Source organism: Pinus tabuliformis, chromosome 7 (assembly GCF_031772625.1).
Source record: "Pinus tabuliformis cultivar Carrire ecotype Pingquan chromosome 7, CPIR1, whole genome shotgun sequence".
Taxonomy (NCBI): Eukaryota; Viridiplantae; Streptophyta; class Pinopsida; order Pinales; family Pinaceae; genus Pinus; species Pinus tabuliformis.
Window position 1 is genome coordinate 433,646,790 of NC_142293.1, and position 21,366 is coordinate 433,668,155.

The following is a 21,366-nucleotide window of genomic DNA, read 5'->3' on the forward strand; positions in this document are numbered from 1 at the left end:
ACCTCATCTTAAAAGTCAATAAGAATAAGAAAATGAAGTTTATGATAAAGAAGAAAATAATTCAAATAGTTACTACCATCTTCTCATTATTGTTTGGTGACCAAGAGAATGCACAAGTCAAATAAAAGATCATTCAAGAAAATTTTATTAAAAGAGGCCACCTTTTCATATATCACATTAAGGTTTGGTGTCCAAGAAAATGCACAAATCTTATAGAGGCCACCTTTTCATATATCACATTAAGGTTTGGTGTCCAAGAAAATGCACAAATCAAATAAGAGATCATTCAACAAAATGTATATAATGTACGAAATGAATCACATCAAATTCATATATGTCAATCCTAAACAGGTACCCAAGATTTGGAGCATTCATTGTGAAACTGATTGCCGGGCAGAGAGAAGCAAGGACAAATACTCCGCAATTGCCTGGCCTTCTTCTTCAACCTCGATGTCATAGTCTGCTACTAGATCTCCCCTCACGTTATTTACAATATCTTCTTCCATCTCCTTATCTCGCCCTTTCACTTGTCCTTCCAAGGTTGCACTTTGAGGCTGTCTTTCTTCCTCAGAAGCTGCAGAACCTACCTCTGCACGGCCCTGGCTAGAAGCACTCGAACCCGCGCCTACATTTTGGAGTTGTTGAAGAAGCCTGCCTATTGCTTCTTCCCTTGTACCTCCATGTAATAAGGCACTCGAACCAACGACTGCATTTTGGAGTTGATGAAGAAGCCTGCCTACTGCTTCTTCACTTGTACCTCCATGTAATAAGGCACTCGAACCTGCGCCTGCATCTTGGAGTTGTTGAAGAAGCCTGCCTATTGCTTCTTCCCTTGTACCTCCATGTAATAAGGCTCTTGATATCATTTCTGCAATTTCCTCTTTTCTCCTGTTTCTTCTTCTGAGTCTGGACTCGAGACTAGCCTGTAGAGCAGAATTAGATGCAGGATTCGTTAACTCATCCAAAGTCTTTTCAAAATCATTCTCATTCCTACGGAGCGCTTCTGCTGCTAGAGTTCTCTCATACCCAATTGAAGCAAGTCCGGTCAGTTTCGTCATGTCTACAGCCTTTCCCAGTGGCGTCCTGCCATAAGATTTTTGCTCCCTCACCTCTCTGTAATGTTGTTTATTTTCCTCCTTTTTCTTTGCAATTCTTTCCCTTTCTTCGATGGCAAATTCTATTGCACGCCCAACATCTTGGCTACACATTATTAAAGCCCTTTTCGACTGTTTCGTTGTAAAACCCATATTCACAAGTGTTGCCAGAGATTCATCTGAGACTTGAAACTGTCGATATTTGGCTTGAGCTGATGTTAGTGCCTTGTAAGACTCTTCCAATAATCCCATGTGGTAAGCCACAACACCTTCCAGAAGCTCCAGTCGCGTGTATGTTGCAGTTTCTGGACAAAACCCTAACCCTCCTTGTAGAACCCTAGCTCTCTCCATATTTGCACCATAGCAAAGTTGAAGCCGTTTGCGCGCCTCTTTCAACCGCATTCCAGCCATAGTCAAACAGGATATGTCACGCAGCATGAAATAACACCACACTGTGTCTATTTGCAGTAGCGATGCATTGACCACCTTCTCCATTACCTTTGGATCACAAATGGAGAGGGCCTCCTCTCCCATGCCAAGAACATCAAGCGCATCTCTATATTTTCCCATTTTAATCAGACGCCGCCCGTTTGAATGAAGCATCAAACCCGAAAACAGGGCCCTCTGATCTGTCTCAGAACCAATTTTCAATTTTTCTCCACTCTGAGTCTCCAGTTCAATGAGGAAGTCATCCTCTGGAAAAGAGGAATTATCAGTATGTCTCTTGGCCATTGCATCTACTGCGGCTTTTATACGAGCAAGTCGATTTTGGGCATCGACCTCATCCTTTACAGCCTTTGCTTCATTCGCATCAACTTTACTTATCAGAATTCTTGAATTTGCCCTCAATCCCACCTCTCTGAGCTTTTCATCCGCTAATTCCTCTTTCAGAATTTTCCCGCCAGAGATGACCTTTAAATTCTGTGGTGAACACAGCGAAGTCTTGGCAAGCTCTGCTCTCAACATGCCTACACTCCACTCCAAATCCACCTCAATTACTCCCGACCATAACCCGCTCACCTTCAGCTTTGTAGTGCGAACGTTGCTGCCACTCGAACTCGAACCTGAGCCTTCCATGTTTACAAAACCAAAAGAATTTGAAATTAAGAGTACAGATTTGGACACAGTTAGCTCTGGCTGGCTTCAACCTGTGCAACTAATTAGCTCAAGTCTAACCTTTGACATGACCAGCTGGTCGGCTTGGTGAATTAGATTTATAAACTTACAATAATTCTATGGAGGTGGAAATAGCGCTCGCCATTCTTATTGTGTTAAAAAGTGTGAATTTACGTTGGCTATCCTAAACTTCCAAACTGGCATCATCATTTTCAGGGTAGCCATTAGTTGATGAGATTGACTTTTAAAGGTGCAGTAAGTAGGTCCAACATCTCTTTTCCAATTTAATCCGAGGGAAACGAACTTAGACCAAGACTCTAATACCATAGAAAAGTTTGACCTCATTATCTAATTTTGGTTAATAAATTTCTAAACTGCTATATCATTTTGAGTGGGTGATTAGTCTCTTGTTTCTACGATTGTAGCTAGTCTACATGATTGGTTCTTAGAGAGGGTTTAGATATATCTCAAAAGTAATTTTAATCTTTTTGCTTATAGATTGAATTAAAAAAAGATTATAAAATTAAATTTAAACAAAATATTTAGAAAATATTTTGATAGTGAAATGAGAGATGATTTTGGGCATGAGGTATTTGATGAGCCATGGTATTGTAAGAAAGCCTATAATATCTATGGTAAATTGAGCGTGAATATACATAGATAAAAATATGGTTATATTGTTTATTTATTGTAAGCATTAAAGTTTTATATACTTATTAATTAAATTTAAATATGGTTACAAAATTATTATTTTAAATTATGAGTTAAAATGGATGTTAAGTTATAGCTCTTATATGTTATATATTTTAATGTGAATATCGTGGTTTTCTTTCTTCTAAAAAACTATTTATAATTTTATTAATAAAAACAAAACTACAATATAACAAATTGAATTTTATTATTTTTATTACTTTTAACTTTGTACGAACATACATCTCTATGAGCTCTATATTACTTTTAAGGTTGTGGACCTTTGAGATCAGCGTTTTTCTTTTTGTATGTTATATGCTTTTACAAAAATAAAATCACTACCATCCACATAATAACCATTGATAATAAATAAATAAAAAATATAATGTTCATCATAAATAAAATATTTAAATAACAACCTTTTATATAGAGAGAAATTAAAAATTTAGGGAAAAAATATTATATTATTGGGTAGATATGCACTTTTTATAATCTAACATAAGGAAGAAAAAAAAATCTGGAGTTGGCATTTTTTATAAAATATTTAAATAACAACCTTTTATATAGAGAGAAATTAAAAATTTAGGGAAAAAGTATTATATTATTTAGAAAAATATTAATAAACAAAAATTATAATGTAATATTTCAATGTCAACTATATAAATAGTGTGGATAATGGTTAAGAACATGTGTTTCCTTGTTAAAGGTTATAGGTTCAAATGCAGTATAACCTATCTCAAGAGATTTGATTTGATCCCTCTTTGTGCTTGATACATCCCCATATTTTTATTTTTATTACTATTATTATTTTATTTTTTATGATTTTTTATTAATATTAAGAGACATATGATCCCTTGTGCTTGATACATCCTCATATTTTTATTATTTTTTTTTACTATTATTTTTAGATTTAATAATATATGACCTACATAAAGCACCTCTTAGTGCAATTTTTAATTTTTAATTTTTTTTAAACATTTTAATGGTGTTTTGTTCCATATATGTACTTCCTTCCATGTTCAACATAGAGTTGACACATGGCTTTTAAAAATATATTAGTAAAAAAATTTATTTCATTGTAAATCTTAATTAAAATACTTCAATATTAACTTTAAATAAGGAACGTAAGTCATTGAAAGTAAAAAAATTATCATCCTTCAAAAATTTCAAGGATGTGCATATGAGGGATATTTTTAGTTCCCTATATGATAAACATGGAGTTGGAACACATATATAAAGTAATTAATTTAGTAACTAGCATATTTCCATCTTAACTTGAATTCTATCTTTTAATATTCTTTCCAGCTTTATTATTAATCTCCCTTGTTCATCCAAAACAGTCAGTGTTGTGTGTATAGTAGTTGTCGATCCCAACTTTTTCTTCAAACATGAAACATGGAAGACATCATGTAAGACATCTTGAACACCAAGTATGTTGTTCCCTTAAGGGGGAGCGCATTGTAACATTCCCAACAATTAACCCCACTTATATTGTAATTGTACTTAATTATGCCATTGGTCCATGTATGGGCATGTAAATGGGAAAAATACTTAGAATAATTGTAATTATAATTTAAATACTTGTTGATGAAGTGGTGAAGCCTTGATACTACTATAAAGGATAAATATTTTCAACCTTTCCTAGTAAAATATCTAATGGGAAGGTGCAACAATAAATGATCTGAATTGGATCCTTAAACATTTTCATGACTGTTTCAAATTATGTCAGATCAAATCTTATGAATAACGAGCTTATCAGAAATGACCTCTGGACAATGGCAACTATGGCCAGCACGGAACAACGAGGACCCTCAGTCAAAGTGCACTGACCGTTGGCCCATGGAGACCGCACATGGACACAAATTGGCAATCGAAAGCCTAGATCCAGAAATAGAGGCAGTTTCTGATACACGATTAGCGTAAGCATATCGCAAGGCAAAACCCTCAGAGAAGGAAAGCCCCGAGCGCTCGGTCATGAGGAAAACAGGGAAACCGTGCAGAAAACATCACAAGGCGGGTCCCACACCCAAAACCGACAGGATATCGCATGCACTTCAAGCGGTAAGCAAGTTTGGCCGAGTTCAGCGCGATGCCATAGACCGGGCGACGTATGTCCAGCGGATGAGAGAGAAAACCGCTTACATCGCGTGAGTAATGGTCGAGCAACTTACCCGTGTGATATAGACAAAGACCGTAGGATTTTGAGGCTCCAGATCAATGGCGAATAATCAACCCGATGGATGATCGGATTCGACGAGGGAATAGACTGAGGCACATAAAGATTTGAGGTCCGCCATGATCGATGAGCTGGCAAAAGAATCAGTTTCGCGGGCAAATCCTGGAGTAACAGAAATAATGACCATTCAAAAGAAAAATGACACTCAGTCCGTAAGGTGACAAGTGGCCACCTCTCAGTGCAGCGTTACACAACGATGATGACGTAGAGCAGGGGAATTCCAGTGGAGAGAGGCAGGCGATCCAGAGAGCCGGGAAGAGGAAACGAACAATCAAGGAGAAGATTAGCTTTAAGCCACGAACAGACAAAGAACAGGGGGAACAGAAGTAGAGAAGGAAGTGAATTGCAGAGAACAAAGAAGCCGAGCTGACCTGCAGAGTAAAGGCAGCATCGAGTAGATAGAATAGAGAGAGTCTGAGAGTCTGTGAACTCTAGTGAAGGCTTGAGAGGTTCAAGCAACTCCTTTGTGTATACCTGTCCCGTATTGAGTACCAAATTGGGCTCATACCATTGAGACCAGTGAGGTCAAGATTCAGTAAGGGGGAGTCTGTGTACTCTAGAGGCTTGGGGGATCCAAGTACCACCCTACTGATCATCATCTGTTAAGAGAGACTCAAATTGAGCTCCTTATTGTAAAATCTTTGCTTTAAGACACAATAGAAAGGCCACCACTGAAGGCTGGACCAGGAGACATAGCCCAGGAGGATTGGGTGAACTCCTTATTAAATTTGTTGTGTTTTTGTATTTTCTTACTGTGTTTCTCTTACTGTTTCAAGTGTCTGTGTATTCCGCAATCTTATCGATCCGTTGCTTAAAATAACATAGACACACCTTAGCACATGAGTCTATAATACCTTCATTAATTAACTGAGATCATTCATGAGTGATTTATAGATCAAGTGGTATCAGAGCTCCTGGGTTGTTTAAGGTTAGACAAGCTTGTGTTGGATTTTTTTGTTGAATGCTAATTAGATCAAAGCTTAAATTAGGAGAAGGAGAGTTGGTCAAAACTAACCCAGAGATTGGAAGAGTCTATCCTCGGAAGAAAATTTCAGAAGAAAGTCCCTTGGGGCTAGACCCTCAATTTATAGATAGTTTCCTAGCCATGAGGTCCATGGTAGAAGAAATGTATAAGGACTTTAGGAAACATAGATGAGGATTCATCAGGCTCCAAACAAGATAAAGGAGGAGAAGAATCTCTCCTCCATGACCACTCAAAAGGAAAAGGAAAAGAAGAAAGCTTTCTCACACCTCCTAATAGCCCTAAACATAAAAAGAAGGCATCTTTGATTAAATTAGATGTTAAATTTTATTTACCAATATATGATGGAGAGTTGAATGCAGAGAAGCTGGATAATTGGATCAGACAAATTGATGTGTATTGCAGAGTGTAGAGTATTGACTCAGACAAGAGTAATATTCAGCTGGCCAGCCTACGCCTCAGAGGCACTGCCTTGGTATGGTGGGAAGGCAAGACACAAGTTGACATGAAGAAACGTGGTAAGATTCTTTCTGTCTGGAGTGAATTTGATTCTGCAATCAAAAAACAGTTCTATCGACTAGCTTACATGCAGCAAGCCATGATGAGCTGGCAAACTCTTTGCCAATTGAAAGGGCAAAGTGTACAGGGTTACACTCAAGAATTTAGGAAGAGAGCTTTGATTCTAGGAATTTCATTAGACTCACCTGAGACTCTGTTGAAGTACATAGGGGGTCTACACAGCTACATGAGGCACACTATCCTCATGTTTAATCCCACTAGTATAGATGAGGTATCTATTCAAGCTACGCATGTAGAAGCTAGAGGAAAGAATGGGAACCCAGAAGTTGGGGGATCATCCAAACCCATTGAAAACAAAAATAAGGAGAAAAGAAAACAGAAATGGAAAGAAAGGAAGGCCAATACTGCACAAAAGACAAAGTCTTCATACACTCACTGTAAAAAGGATGGGCATGATGATGAGAACTGTTGGATTCTGCATCCGAAGCTGAGACCCAAGAAGTTCGAGGGCAAGAAGAAGAAGACTGTTGCAGATATTCAAAAAGATTTGGGGTTGGACTTAGGAGATGAAATAACCATTGCAACCACAGGTATAAAAGGTAAAAATTCTGAAGCATCCACTAGTAATTCTGAACAATCTATTAATGATGAAGAAAATGAGAGAAAAAGACATGAGCTTTTCCATATTTGAGTTGTTTCCAAACATCAAAAGATTGATACTTTGTTTGATAGTAGTTCACAAGTAAATTTAATTTCTGAAGCAATTGTAAAGAAGTTGGGATTACTGACTACAACTCACAAGAAACCATACCCATTAGGTTGGTTAAGTGATAAAGCACAACTACAAGTGACTAGACAATGTAAACTTAAGTTTTCTTTTGGGTCTGCATTTGTAGATGAGGTTGAGTTAGATATAGTTCCTCTAGATATATGTGGAATTGTTTTAGGAAGTCCTTACTTGTATGATAGAAAAGCTATTTTCTATAGATCTGAGAACAAGTATCTACTTGCTAAAGATGGAATCGAATACTTTGTAAGAGCTCATAAGCTCAAGAATAATTATACTCTCATAAACTCAGGGCAAATGAAACGAATTGTAAAATCATGCAAACATTTTTTACTGATGGTTGTAAAGGAAAAGAAACGTGATAAAACCAATGTATTTGAGGGATGTGATGCTAAACAGCAAGCTGATTAATTTTTTTTTTTTTTTTCAGAGTATGATATCTTGTTTCAAGAACCTAAAGGTCTGCCACCCAAAAAGGAAATAGTGCATGATATTAATTTGCAGCAAGATGCTCCATTGCCTAACATTGGGATGTACAGGTTGTCTGCTTTAGAGAATGCAGAAATCAAGAAGCAGGTGCAGGAGTTGCTTGAGAAGGGGTTCATCAGACCTAGCACATCACCATCTGGGTCACCAATCGTTTTGGTGAGAAAGAAAGATGGCTCGTGGAGAATGTGCATTGATTACCGAGCACTGAATAAGATAACGATAAAAAATCGTTATCCCCTTCCTCGCATAGATGATCTACTAGATCAGTTAAAGGAAGTTGTTTATTTTTCCAAGTTAGACTTGCATAATGGATATCATCAAGTCAGAGTTGCAAAACAAGATGCATGGAAGACTGCTTTCAAAACAAAGCAGGGATTGTATGAGTGGCTGGTTATGCCTTTTGGCTTAACTAATGCTCCTACTACTTTCATGAGAATAATGAATGATGTACTCAGACCTTTTCTTGATGATTTTGTTATTGTATATCTGGATGACATTCTTATATTTAGCAAAACATGGGAAGAACATTTAAATCATGTTAAACAGACACTAGATTTTTTGAAAAGAGAAAAACTTTATGTTAAACTCTCAAAATGTGAATTTGGCAAAACATCTTTGAATTATTTGGTACATATAGTAGGGGGTGGTGAATTGAAGATAGATCCCTCTAAAGTTGCAGTCATTATAAACTGGCCTAAACCCAAATCCACTATAGAAGTGAGAAGCTTCTTAGGAGCAGCACAATATTGGAGAAAGTTCATTTCTAACCTTTCCTTAATTGCAGCTCCCTTACATGCTTTGACAAGATTGAACAAGGTGTTTCAGTGGGGAGGCAAACAGCAGAAAGCCTTCGACACCTTGAAAGAAAAGATTAGTACAACACCAGTACTAGCACTGCGTGATCTTCAAAGACCATTTGAGATCCAAATAGATGCCAGTGACTATGCCATGGGACGAGTGTTGATACAGCATGGTAAACCCATATGTTATCATTCTGAGACATTTAATTCTACAATAGTTAACTATCCAACATATGATAAAGAATTGTATGCATTAGTACAGAGTGTGAAAAAGTGGAAACATTACTTAATGGGAAAAGAGACAGTCATACATACTGATCATCAACCACTTCAATATCTACACTCCCAAACTAAGTCGCAACAATCAAGACACTATAGATGGATGGGTTTTCTACAACAGTTTCATTTAGTCATCAGATATAAAAAGGGCATACAAAATAAAGTTGCAGATATGTTGTCTAGACCTATTATAAATGCATCCACTATACTTAAGCATAATTTAGTACTGCATGAGAGCTACATTGAACAATATGCTCAAGATATGGATTTCAAAGATGTATATGCAACTTTAAGTCAAGGAAAACGAGTAGAAGAATTGGATTATCACATTAAGGACCAACTCTTGTATCATTGTGGGAAGCTATGCATTCCGCAAACTGAAAGAGTAAAGATAATTCGGGAAGCACACACTTCTCTAATATTAGGTCACTTTGGGGTAAGTAAAACAGTTGCACAGCTGCAAAGATTTTGTTATTGGCCAAAAATGAATGAGACAATTTCTAGATATGTAAGAGGGTGTACCATGTGTGCTAAAAGCAAGCCCAACAATAGAAAACTAGGCTTGTACACTCCACTGCCAGTTCCTTCTCATCCTTGGGAAAGTATTTCCATGGACTTTGTTGGAGGACTCCCTAAATATAGGAAAGGTCATGATTATTTATATGTTGTTGTGGATAGGTTCAACAAAATGTGTATTTTGATACCTTGTAATAAAAAGATTACAGCTGAACAAACTGCAAAGTTGTTCTTTCAGCATGTATGGGTTCATTTTAGATTACCCACTTCCATTGTATCTGATCGAGACACTCAATTTGTTGGGAAGTTTTGGTCGAGTCTATGGGAACTGATGGACACCAGACTAAAGAAAAGCACGGCCTTTCATCCACAGACAGATGGCCAGACAGAAGTTGTCAACAAGATAGTGATCCAGTTGCTCAGAGGCTATTACAGCAAGCATCCCAAACTTTGGGATGAACATTTGTGTTATGTGCAACATGCTTACAACCGAGCAAAACATTCTTCTACACAGAGATCTCCTTTTTAGACCTGTTTTGGTTTCACACCAATGTCTCCCTTGGATTTTGTCTTTGGCAAAGACATAACAGTTAATGGACACAGTGATGTGGACAAGGCAACCAAGTTCATTGAACAAATCCAAGAGATTCACCAGGAAGTACAGGAATAGCTAAAAAAAAGCCAAGCCAAATACAAGGCAAGGCATGACAAGCATCGGATGGAGCATAGTTTCCAAGTGGGTGATCAAGTCTGGTTGTATATCAGCAAAGAAAAAATGCAAGGTGAAGGTAAAAAGCTAAAGCCAATAAGGTATGAACCTTTCAAGATAATTGAGAAAATTGGTGAGAATGCTTTTCGCCTTGATTTACCAGCTTACATGCACATCTACTCAGTCGTTAATGCAGACAACTTGAGACTATTTAAACCTTCATTAATTGAATATCCCGAAGAGCAAAGTCAATTGCCTTCTATTGATGACCTGTTACCTGAATATCTCAATGAATTGCAGGAAGACATAGTTCTGGACAAGAAGGTGAGGACATCGCGTAGGGGAGATGTTGAGTACCTCAGGATTGGACTCAAGTGTAGAAATTTCACTTTTAGAAAAAACCGATATATGCAATGTCCTAAAGCATAATACTTGTTCTACTTCTACAAAACATTAAGCGGAAGCATAATCGAATTCATGAGCAACATCAAGTAGAAACATGCATAACTGATCAAGAGAAATCAATCACACATAACACATAATGTATCACTGGGGAAAGCACCAGCATAAAACCCCAACACTGTATTATCAATCAAGTGGAAATCCTCTTCAACATACAAAAAGAATCAGCTCAATAGCTATCCTGCTCTCTCTGTAATCAAAAGATCCTGACGATCTTCAATCAAAAGATGAAAACCATGGACTACCTAGGCCTCAATATATAGGCCAGAAGTCCTCCAATCTCATATAATAGATCCTTCTCCATGCAAGGAATACTTACTAGAAATATCCAAGCATCTGATAGTACATTGTCCCACATCTGATCTCAAATGGGTCTCTGACAGAATTGACATGCAACAGTTATCCATGAGTGAATCCTCAGTTATCTAAAATAATAGTTGTCACATGCATGCAAGCATTAACAAACTATATTTTATTATTTTAACAACTTGTTAAAATAATCTAACCGGACTTGACTAGTTAGAACTAAGTCAATTAATTCTCTCATTATAGAACTCATACTTATTCCCTCAATCAGTGGATGAAATTAGGAATAAATTCCTCAATCAGTGGGACAACTCATGTGCATGCTCACAAAGACTTCAAATTCGAATTTCCTTAACTAATTAACTCAACTGAGTTAATTAATTAACATTTCCAACTGCTGTTAAGACCAAAATTAATTTTACTTCCTATAGATAGACTAGGGATTGCTATAATTAGGAAGGGACCCAGAAATGCTATTTTTATAATTTTCTATTTTTAGCAGTTTCACGTCTCACCCAATGTGGCCAATGACCTCATTGGCCAAACTGCTATTTTTAGACATGTTATTTTTACCAAGTCTATTTTTAGCACATTCTAAATCTAACATTTCTTATTGCACATTTTTCAACACTCCCTCTCAACAAGAAAGGCTTTCTCTCGAACCCGATCCTGTAACTTTGGAATGTTCTGCATGTAACACATCTACCCGGTCCACTTGCTCCAACAACACATGGAACAAAAACACTCCCAACTGACCACTATGTTTGGCTAGGAACATACTCTGATGCTAAAGCTCTACCTGCTACTGACAAGTGCTCCCTCTCTGACATCTGTGCTACTGCAACATCTCCATGCATCTCACACCATTGCACACCTCTCTGTGCCACCTAGCACTGTGCAAAACACTTGTGCCTCTCGCATTGCTGCAACCTGCTAGCTATGTGCTGTCCTGGGATTCCCTGCACTGTCACTCTCTCTGGCGCTCCATCCACACCTGTCTCTACCCAATCAGTCAGTTCCTGCTACTCCACATTGGGGCTCCTGTAGTAAGGTCTCATGCAAGAGGTTGGGTACCTCAAGGATCCTGCCCCTCCTCCTTGGGACGATCACTCTATATCGCCCCACCTCCTACCTGGAGGTATGGCTGCATGTGATCCCTCAGCCCACCTGGCTCGAAGTTTCCCCCTACTGGAGGTCTCTGCATGAGTAGATGTCTCTACTTGATCTCCACTCAGCTTCCCCTGTTGTGGTTGCTCCACAACCTCCTGAAGCTGTTGCACCAATCGTGGCTCCTCCACAATCGTTTGAGACTTCTTCTGGCTCTACATGTTGAGAGGTAATATACCCTCCCTCTCAACCACCAAGTCTCTAACCTTTGCCTTGCTCCTCAAGGCTTTGCATGCATCTTGTACGTCAAGTGCATACAGGTTCTTGGCTAGCACACCAATCTATTTCCACTTTCCCGCCGTCACGAAATTTTCTAGAAAAGGAGCTGATTTTAAATCAGCGATATCTCCCTCACCCGAACTCCGATTCAGCCGATTTTTTTTTTGATTTTGGGTATTTTTCTGCAAGGAATCCAAATCTTCTATTTATTTCTGAAAATTTTGTACAGAAATTTTCAGATATTCTTTGCAAACTCTCGGCCCAAAACTCAAAACTTTGAAATATCCTCTTAGTATATTGTTCTTGCTTGATCACCTGTGCTCTGATACCATGTAGAAATTTCACTTGTAGAACAAACTGATATATGCAATTTCCTAAAGCATAATACTTGTTCTACTTCTACAAAACATTAAGCGGAAGCATAATCGAATTCATGAGCAACATCAAGTAGAAACATGCATAATTGATCAAGAGAAATCAATCACACATAACACATAATATATCACTGGGGAAAGCACCAGCATAAAACCCCAACACTGTATTATCAATCAAGTGGAAATCCTCTTCAACATACAAAAAGAATCAGCTCAATAGCTATCCTTCTCTCTCTGTAATCAGAAGATCCTGATGATCTTCAATCAGAAGATGAAAATCATGGACTACCTAGGCCTCAATATATAGGCCACAAGTCCTCCAATCTCCTATAATAGATCCTTCTCCATGCAAGGAATACTTACTAGAAATATCCAAGCATCTGATAGTACATTGTCCCACATCTGATCTCAACTGGGTCTCTGACAGAACTGACATGCAACAGTTATCTGGAGTTGGCATTTTTTATAAAATATTTAAATAACAACCTTTTATATAGAGAGAAATTAAAAATTTAGGGAAAAAATGTTATATTATTGGGTAGATATGCACTTTTTATAATCTGACATAAGGAAGAAAAAAAATCTGGAGTTGGCATTTTTTATTTAGAAAAATATTAATAAACAAAAATTATAATGTAATATTTCAATGTCAACTATATAAATAGTGTGGATAATGGTTAAGAACATGTGTTTCCTTGTTAAAGGTTATAGGTTCAAATGCAGTATAACCTATCTCAAGATATTTGATCCCTCTTTGTGCTTGATACATCCCCATATTTTTATTTTTATTACTATTATTATTTTATTTTTTATGATTTTTTATTAATATTAAGAGATATTTGATCCCTTGTGCTTGATACATCCTCATATTTTTATTATTTTTTTTTACTATTATTTTTAGATTTAATAATATATGACCTACATAAAGCACCTCTTAGTGCAATTTTTAATTTTTTTTTTTTAACATTTTAATTTAAACATTTTAATGGTGTTTTGTTCCATATATGTACTTTCTTCCATGTTCAACATAGAGTTGACACATGGCTTTTAAAAATATATTAGTAAAAAAAAATATTTCATTGTAAACCTTAATTAAAATACTTCAATATCAACTTTATATAAGGAACGTAAGTCATTGAAAGTAAAAAAATTATCATCCTTCAAAAATTTCAAGGATGTGCATATGAGGGATATTTTTAATTCCCTATATGATCAACATGGAGTTGGAACACATATATAAAGTAATTAATTTAGTAAACTAGCATATTTCCATCTTAACTTGAATTCTATCTTTTAATATTCTTTCCAGCGTTATTATTAATCTCCCATGTTCATCCAAAACAGTTAGTGTTGTGTGTATAGTAGTTGTCGATCCCAACTTTTTCTTCAAACATGAAACATGGAAGACATCATGTAAGACATCTTGAACACAAATTATGTTGATCCCTTAAGGGGGAGGGCATTGTAACATTCCCAACAATTAACCCCATTTATATTATAATTGTACTTAATTATGCCATTGGTCCATGTATGGGCATGTAAATGGGAAAAATACTTAGAATAATTGTAATTATAATTTAAATACTTGTTGATGAAGTGGTGAAGCCTTGATACTACTATAAAGGATAAATATTTTCAACCTTTCCTAGTAAAATATCTAATGGGAAGGTCCAACAATAAATGATCCGATTTGGATCCTCAAACATTTTCATGATTGTTTCAAATTATGTCAGATCAAATTTTATGAATAACGAACTTATTAGAAATGACCTCTGGACAATGGCAACTATGGCCAGCACAGAACAACGAGGACCCTCGGTCAAAGCGCACTGACCGTTGGCCCATGGAGACTGCAAATCCTGGAATATAACGGAAATAACGACCATTCAAAAGAAAAATGACACTCAATCCGTAAGGCGACAAGTGGCCACCTCTCAGTGTAGCATTACACAGCGATGACGACGCAGAGTAGGGGAATTCCAGCGGACAGGGGCAGGCGATCCAGAGAGCCGGGAAGAGGAAACGAACATTTAGGAAGCAGATTAGCTTTAAGCCATGAACAAACAAAGAACAGGGGGGAACAGAAGTAGAGAAGGAAGTGAATTGCAAAAAACATAGAAGCCGAACTGACCTGCGGAGCAAAGGCAACATCAAGCAGATAGAACAGAGAGAGTCTAAGAGTCTGTGAACTCTAATGAAGGCTTGAGAGGTTCAAGCAACTCCTCTATGTATACATGTCTCGTATTGAGTACCAAATTCGGCTCATACCATTGAGACCAGTGAGGTTGAGATTCAGTATGGTGAAGTCTGTGTACTCTAGAGGCTTGGGGGATCCAAGTACCACCCTACTGATCATCATCTATTAAGAGAGACTCAAATTGAGCTCATTATTGTAAAATCTTTGCTTTAAGACACAATAGAAAGGTCACTACTGAAGGCTGGACCAGGAGACATAGCCCAGGAGGATTGGGTGAACTCCTTATTAAATTTGTTGTGTTTTTGTATTTGCTTACTGTGTTTCTCTTACTGTTTCAAGTGTTTGTGTATTCCGCAATATTATCGATTCGTTGCTTAAAATAACATAGACACACCCCATCACATGAGTCTGTAATACCTTCATTAATTAACTAAGATCATTCACGAGTGATTTATAGATCAAGTGGTATCAAAGCTCCTAGGTTGTTTAAGGTTAGACAAGCTTGTGTTGGATTTTGCTGTTGAGTGCTAACTAGATCAAAGCTTAAATTAGGAGAAGGATAGCTGGTCAAAACTAACCCAGAGATTGGAAGAGTCTATCCTTGGAAGAAAATGTCAGAAGAAAGTCCCTTGGGGCTAGACCCTCAATTTATAGATAGTTTCCTGGCCATGAGGTCCATGGTAGAGGAAATGTATAAGGACTTTAGGAAACATAGATGATGATTCATCAGGCTCCAAACAAGATAAAGGAGGAGAACAATCTCTCCTCCATCACCACTCAAGAGGAAAAGGGAAAGAAGAAAGCTTTCTCACACCTCCTAATAGCCCTGAACATAAAAAGAAGACATCTTTGATTAAATTAGATGTTAAATTTGATTTACCAATATATGATGGAGAGCTGAATGCAGAGAAGCTGGATAATTGGATCAGACAAATTGATGTGTATTGCAGAGTGCAGAGTATCGACTCAGACAAGAGTAAGATTCAGCTGGCTAGCCTACGCCTTGGAGGCACTGCCTTGGTATGGTGGGAAGGCAGGACACAAGTTGACATGGTGATTGCAAATTGCAACTGTGTTGGGCATTTCTATTAAAATTGGCAACTAGGGCCAAACTCCATGTGGGTCATCTTATTTATGGCAACTGATATTTTTCTTGGATCCTTCTCATCGAGAGGTGTAGGATTGATCTAAAGATCATCTGATTCTGATAAGTAGTGGAGATATGAATTTATTTGTGTTATGGGACAATTCGTCAAGGTCGTCCACCAACCAAATAACCCCCATGTGTGCTCAACGTTTTAGTATAAAACGAGGTGACTTGATAGTAATTTGTACACACACTTCACTCTTGATTTCTCTCCACTTGTTTTGGGTTTTAGTGGAAGAGAAGTCTAAGAGGAGGAAGCCCTAAATGCAGGTCTAGAAGGATACCTTCTTCGTAGTAAAAGAAGGATGCCCTAGCCGCAAGTCTTGTGAAGGTTTGGCCGCAATTCAAAGGGAGATCTAGCACGGTGAAGGAGGCCTAACAGTTGTCCCTAAATGCATTCTGATCATACCCTAGATTCCCTAATCTATACTTTGTTTGAGACAACCCTTAGACGCTGGAAAAGAGATACCCTGACCGCAGTAAAGAGGCTCCCTGACTCGTTGTCTAAAGGATGCCCTAACCAGCAAAGAAGGTAGGGACAACGTGGGTGTCTTAGGGCTGTTGGAGCCTCTTGGTGACTGCGTGCAGGGTTTTTCTATGCTACAGCCAAGCTGAGTTTGAAGAAGGGAGCACACAGGTCTGTGAGGGCAGAAAGAGGTAAGGTATGACTATTTTGGAGGGATGTTAGGGTGCTACAGAGATCTATGGTAGGTCGCAGGCCTAGCCACTCCAAAACAGGGTGACTTGTAGGCTCGAGAGGCTGCCATATGCCCAGAACAACAACATGTGGAGGCAACACTTTACCTTGACTAGGGCGCATTTATTTGGAGGTTGTTTGTGTGGGTTGATAAGGATTGTTGCAGCGTGCACGTACCCTAACTAGGAGCAGTAGTACAACAATATTGCAACAACGATTGTGTAGTGTGTTGGGTCAAAGTTTTGACACAGTCAACCCTAATCCTATATAGACTTGGAGCTACATAGCATGATGTACAGTGCAGCATATGATGGTGCAGCATGGTGTAGATCAGTGTTGTTGGACATTGGAGCAGCAATGGGACAACATGTTAATGATGGGCATATAGCCAGCAGTTAAGGCAGTATGGCAGCATGATTAAAGCAGTGTGGCAACATGACAGAAGTAATGATGTAGCATGGTGTAGATGAGTGTTGCTGGACATGGTGCAACATTGGTACAACAATGGTACATGATGCAATATAGTGATGGGTACAATCATGATTAGTGAAGCATGATGAAATGCAGCATAGTGATGATGGGTGCAGCATGGTGCAACACAGTGAGGTGCAACATGATGATGAGATGCAACACAATGATAGGTGTAGCATGGTGATGGAGTCACCTTAGAGAATCAATTGAAGCAACTTGTCTTCAATTGAGTTCAGCTACCTCATGTATCATCTTCTTAGAGATGATCTATGCTCCTATTTAGATAAGTCAAAGTGTTGACTTCTGTTGTAAATGTACTATCTCTCTCTCTCTGTTGAACTATTGAAGAACATATAAGAAGAATTGATTAAGGGTTTCCCCACATTGGGGTTTGTCCCTGGCTAGCGCCACATCTTGTGTCCTCTTGTCTTGGATTTTCTTCTGCGATTTATGTTTATGTTCTATCTGCAATTTACTATTATGTTGATGTCATTGCTAATTTGGAAAAGATATTGAGCTAACTGTGAAAATTGAAATAAATTGCTCTAAGCATAGAACTTACCTAAAATTAACAATGTCGCAAGTTGATAATCAATAATCCTTGAGAGACTGCTATAAAGGAATTGCGGGGAAAAAGTGTCAATAGTGTAAACTATTAGGAGAACGCCTTGAAGCATTTACAAAGGAATTCAGCTGCAAAACCAGAAGAGGGCAAGCCTTTTCTCTCTCCTCCAGAGGGCCACGTGGCTGAATACCATTGGTCCCGATAAAGCCATGTGGCGTTTGACGTCATCATGACATGGGAGTACGGAGGAACGCGACATGCAGATCTAGCATTTTTAAGGGTCCAAAGAGGCAAAAATAGGGCGACAAGTGTCAACACTCACAAGGTGACATGTGGCAAAGGATGATGTCATCTCGCAGATCAAAGATTGAAGGATGAGGAAAACCATTGTATCAAGTTTAAAACTTTGATTTAAAAACTATGATTGAAGGGCTCCGATTCAGGGGCTGGCATGTAGTCATAAGGAGTCAAAGAACCAAGGGCTAAGCACAGAGGGTGATCGACGATCAGCGATCGAAAACAGTGCGATATCAACATCTTATAGAGGAGCATATCAAGGTTTCTTCCGATATGCATATCGGGGAAACACCCGATATTGTGGGCCCAAAGCAAGGTGGACAGATGCCATAAGGCGGGTCACATGAATATGTGTGCTTTATGTATCAAAACCAATGGTTGGGTGGAGAAATTTAATAAAGGATATATATGTTAAAAGCTTTCGTGTGGGCCCTCCCTCATTCCCTCTCCATGTGGACCAAGCCACGTCACTAATCGAAGATCGCAAGTTTTGGAGGTGCAACCAAATACAATGTTATGAAATCACCGATTGCTGAGTTTTGACATTCAACTCGGCCCAGGCGTATATGTGTTGTGGTCTTATGAGTTATACATTTGGATCGTTGTAATGTAGTAATGCTTCAAAGAATCGACCCCCATTCCATCCAAGGGTTTAAGCCCATAAAGGCTTTGGCCCTGAGTCCCGAGGCCTCTATCATGCAGTTTCCACCTATGCCCCTAGGGCTAAGGCATAAGGGGCCAAAGGAGATCAGCATTCACATTTTTTCAGAGTTTATTCAGTTTAAAAGCTCGATATCAGAGCTTTGATACATTTGTATGATTGTTTCACAGGGCATGTTGGGTTCCAGAATTCTACACCTAAGGGGTCCAAATTCTGTGATTCCACTTTTGGTTCTATTTTCCTGTTCATGAGGGACTTGAGATATGTATTGCTAAACATAATGGACTGGTGAATTGGGCTCATTTTGAGGATTAATGAAACTCTTTGGTGATTCTAATCAGAGCACTGCGTAGTATGTTTTTCTCCTCTATATATCACTTCATGTATGTTCTTTCTCCCTCTAAAATAGTGTAATGAAGTTGGGTTTCACTCTTATTCATGGTTGTATGTTTGTTGCTAAGTAGTGAGAAGTACTTGTGTAGTTACATATTTACTTATGTTATTTGATAGCCTGCAGTACCTATAATGCGCACACATTTACTGTGTTGTTGTTTGGTGATAAATGTATCCATGATGCGTATAGTTTGGAACCTTAATTAGCACTCCATTGTTTCTGACATTCAACCTCTTCAGTCTTCCATACTTCTTCAGAACATTGTTGCTTAGGATTCTATCTTGTTTCCAGCCCTATGCATCGAATTCCCTCCTCTCTTTTCTCCTCTTCACTTTTAATACAACTGCAATATTAAACTGCTTATTGTTGTGTGACGGCCACTAGAACCAGACATTTCTCTTTGAGATTAGTCTAATTTACCCCCTATGCATTTAGATCCATGTATTGGCTTGATCTCACCTTGATGAAAGACTATTGAACCAAGCCCCCTTTATTATCTTTTCAAACTACGTGACAATTGGAGTGCAGCAGAAAGCCCTACTCATAATATCCAAAATCACTCCTCTCTTTAAGATGTCCTAGGTACTGGTCTACAATCAACTCAAAGGTTGTCTCTAGGAAGATTTCATATCTCCTGAAGCACTTGTACTACAAGTGCTAGAAAAAGCGACAACGTCTTTCTGGGACCATTGTAGGGGAACGAATCAAAATAATTTTCCCTGGGTATGACAAATTTTTACATTCCCTCTATCAGGTGAGCAAGGGAAGTGTGGGTTGAAGATATCTCACCTTGGAAACTCCATTGTCTGAATTTCATTATAAACATCCCGGCAACTCCACTGTCTATATCTTTATTTGATCATCCTGGCTTTCAAGAGGCCTCATACTCGCTCTAATGCTAAATAGCTGAAAATTTCCCCTACCTTTGAACTTGAGATCACTCACCTAAAGGGGTTTTCAAAATGGCCATTCCTGCAGTCCTGGCCAACAAATTTGCCCCACTGGATTTTTCTTCTATTGTTGGTTATCCCAATCATGTCCCTTCATTTCATGAATGGAATACCTATTTGCCTAGATTCATTGGAAACACAAATAGAATGTCGGACCAACACCTTAAGGATTTTCATGAATCATGGAACAACAGGGTATTGTTTTTTAATATGCACAAATGAAATTATTCATGTACTCTTTAGAAGAAGATGTTAGAGTTTGTTACAGAACAATACCTCGTGGCAACATATCTTCCTAAAAAAGTTTTCATATAGCATTCAACCATTATTGCAAAAGATTATATCCATCGAATGCTCTGTTTGAAGATTTTTGTGCACATTTTAATGTTGAAAATATTCCTCACTTAGGTGAATTGATACCCTATACATAAGTAGGAGTTGTATATAAATAAGCTCACTAGCTGAGCATTTAATTTCCAGATGTTAGAATTTATATTTATGTATTTCAGTTTGATGAGGAAAGGACTCGCCAAATAAAGTTCCATGGAGATTTTTTGGTTTTATAGACTCATTATATTTTTGACTCCATGCCCAATAGATAGAAGGCTACTAGTCTGCAGGTTCTTAGCACGTTGCTAGCAAGGCATTGTCCCTAGTTGGAGCCAATGTTGTCACAAAAAGTGTTCCAGCTATAAAAAAGAGTGCAAAGGAGAAGAGAGGTTTTCAGCCATCTTCCAAGCCATATAATCACACAAATCCAAAATTGGACCCTCTCCAAAGGAAAGTTTCTTTGAAAAAGATTTCCAACGGTATGTGGAAGTCCTAGAATGGGCTTTTGGATCAAAAGTTAGAGCAAGTTGAAGTTCTGCCTCTCAAAACTAGAAGACAAGGGAAAACACGAAGAAATCTAAGTTTGAGTTCATCTCCATCCGTCACGTGTCCAATCGACAATCGTTGATTGGAAGTGGAGGCATATGATACATCAGAGATGAAAGATCCCTGGCAGCGATGAGGCAAATCAGAGGTTTGGGGTGAAATCAGTGATCACAAATTGCAACAGTGTTGGGCATGTCGCAAGTCAGCAATTGACAATCCTTGAGGGACCACTATATAGGAATTGTGGGGAAAAAGTGTCGATAGTGTAAACTACTGAGAGAATTCCTTGAAGCATTTACAAAGGAATTCAGTTGCAAAACCAGAAGAGGGTGGACCTTTTCTCTCTCCTCCAGAGGGCCACGTGTT

General features: G+C 38.1%; 1 protein-coding gene across 1 annotated transcript; it reads right to left on the reverse strand.

Annotated features, from left to right (window-relative positions):
- Positions 1-361: 361 nt before the first annotated feature.
- On the reverse strand, positions 362-2,248 carry LOC149247819 (uncharacterized). Its single transcript, XM_089455941.1, has one exon. It carries the CDS (start codon positions 2,169-2,171, stop codon positions 372-374), a length of 1,800 nt encoding a protein of 599 aa, XP_089312067.1. The 5' UTR covers positions 2,172-2,248; the 3' UTR covers positions 362-371.
- Between the last annotated feature and the right edge of the window lie 19,118 nt (positions 2,249-21,366).

Coding starts and splice junctions, on each gene's coding strand:
- LOC149247819 (XM_089455941.1), bottom strand. CDS start 2,171: ATGGAAGGCTCAGGTTCGAGTTCGAGTGGCAGCAACGTTCGCACTACA.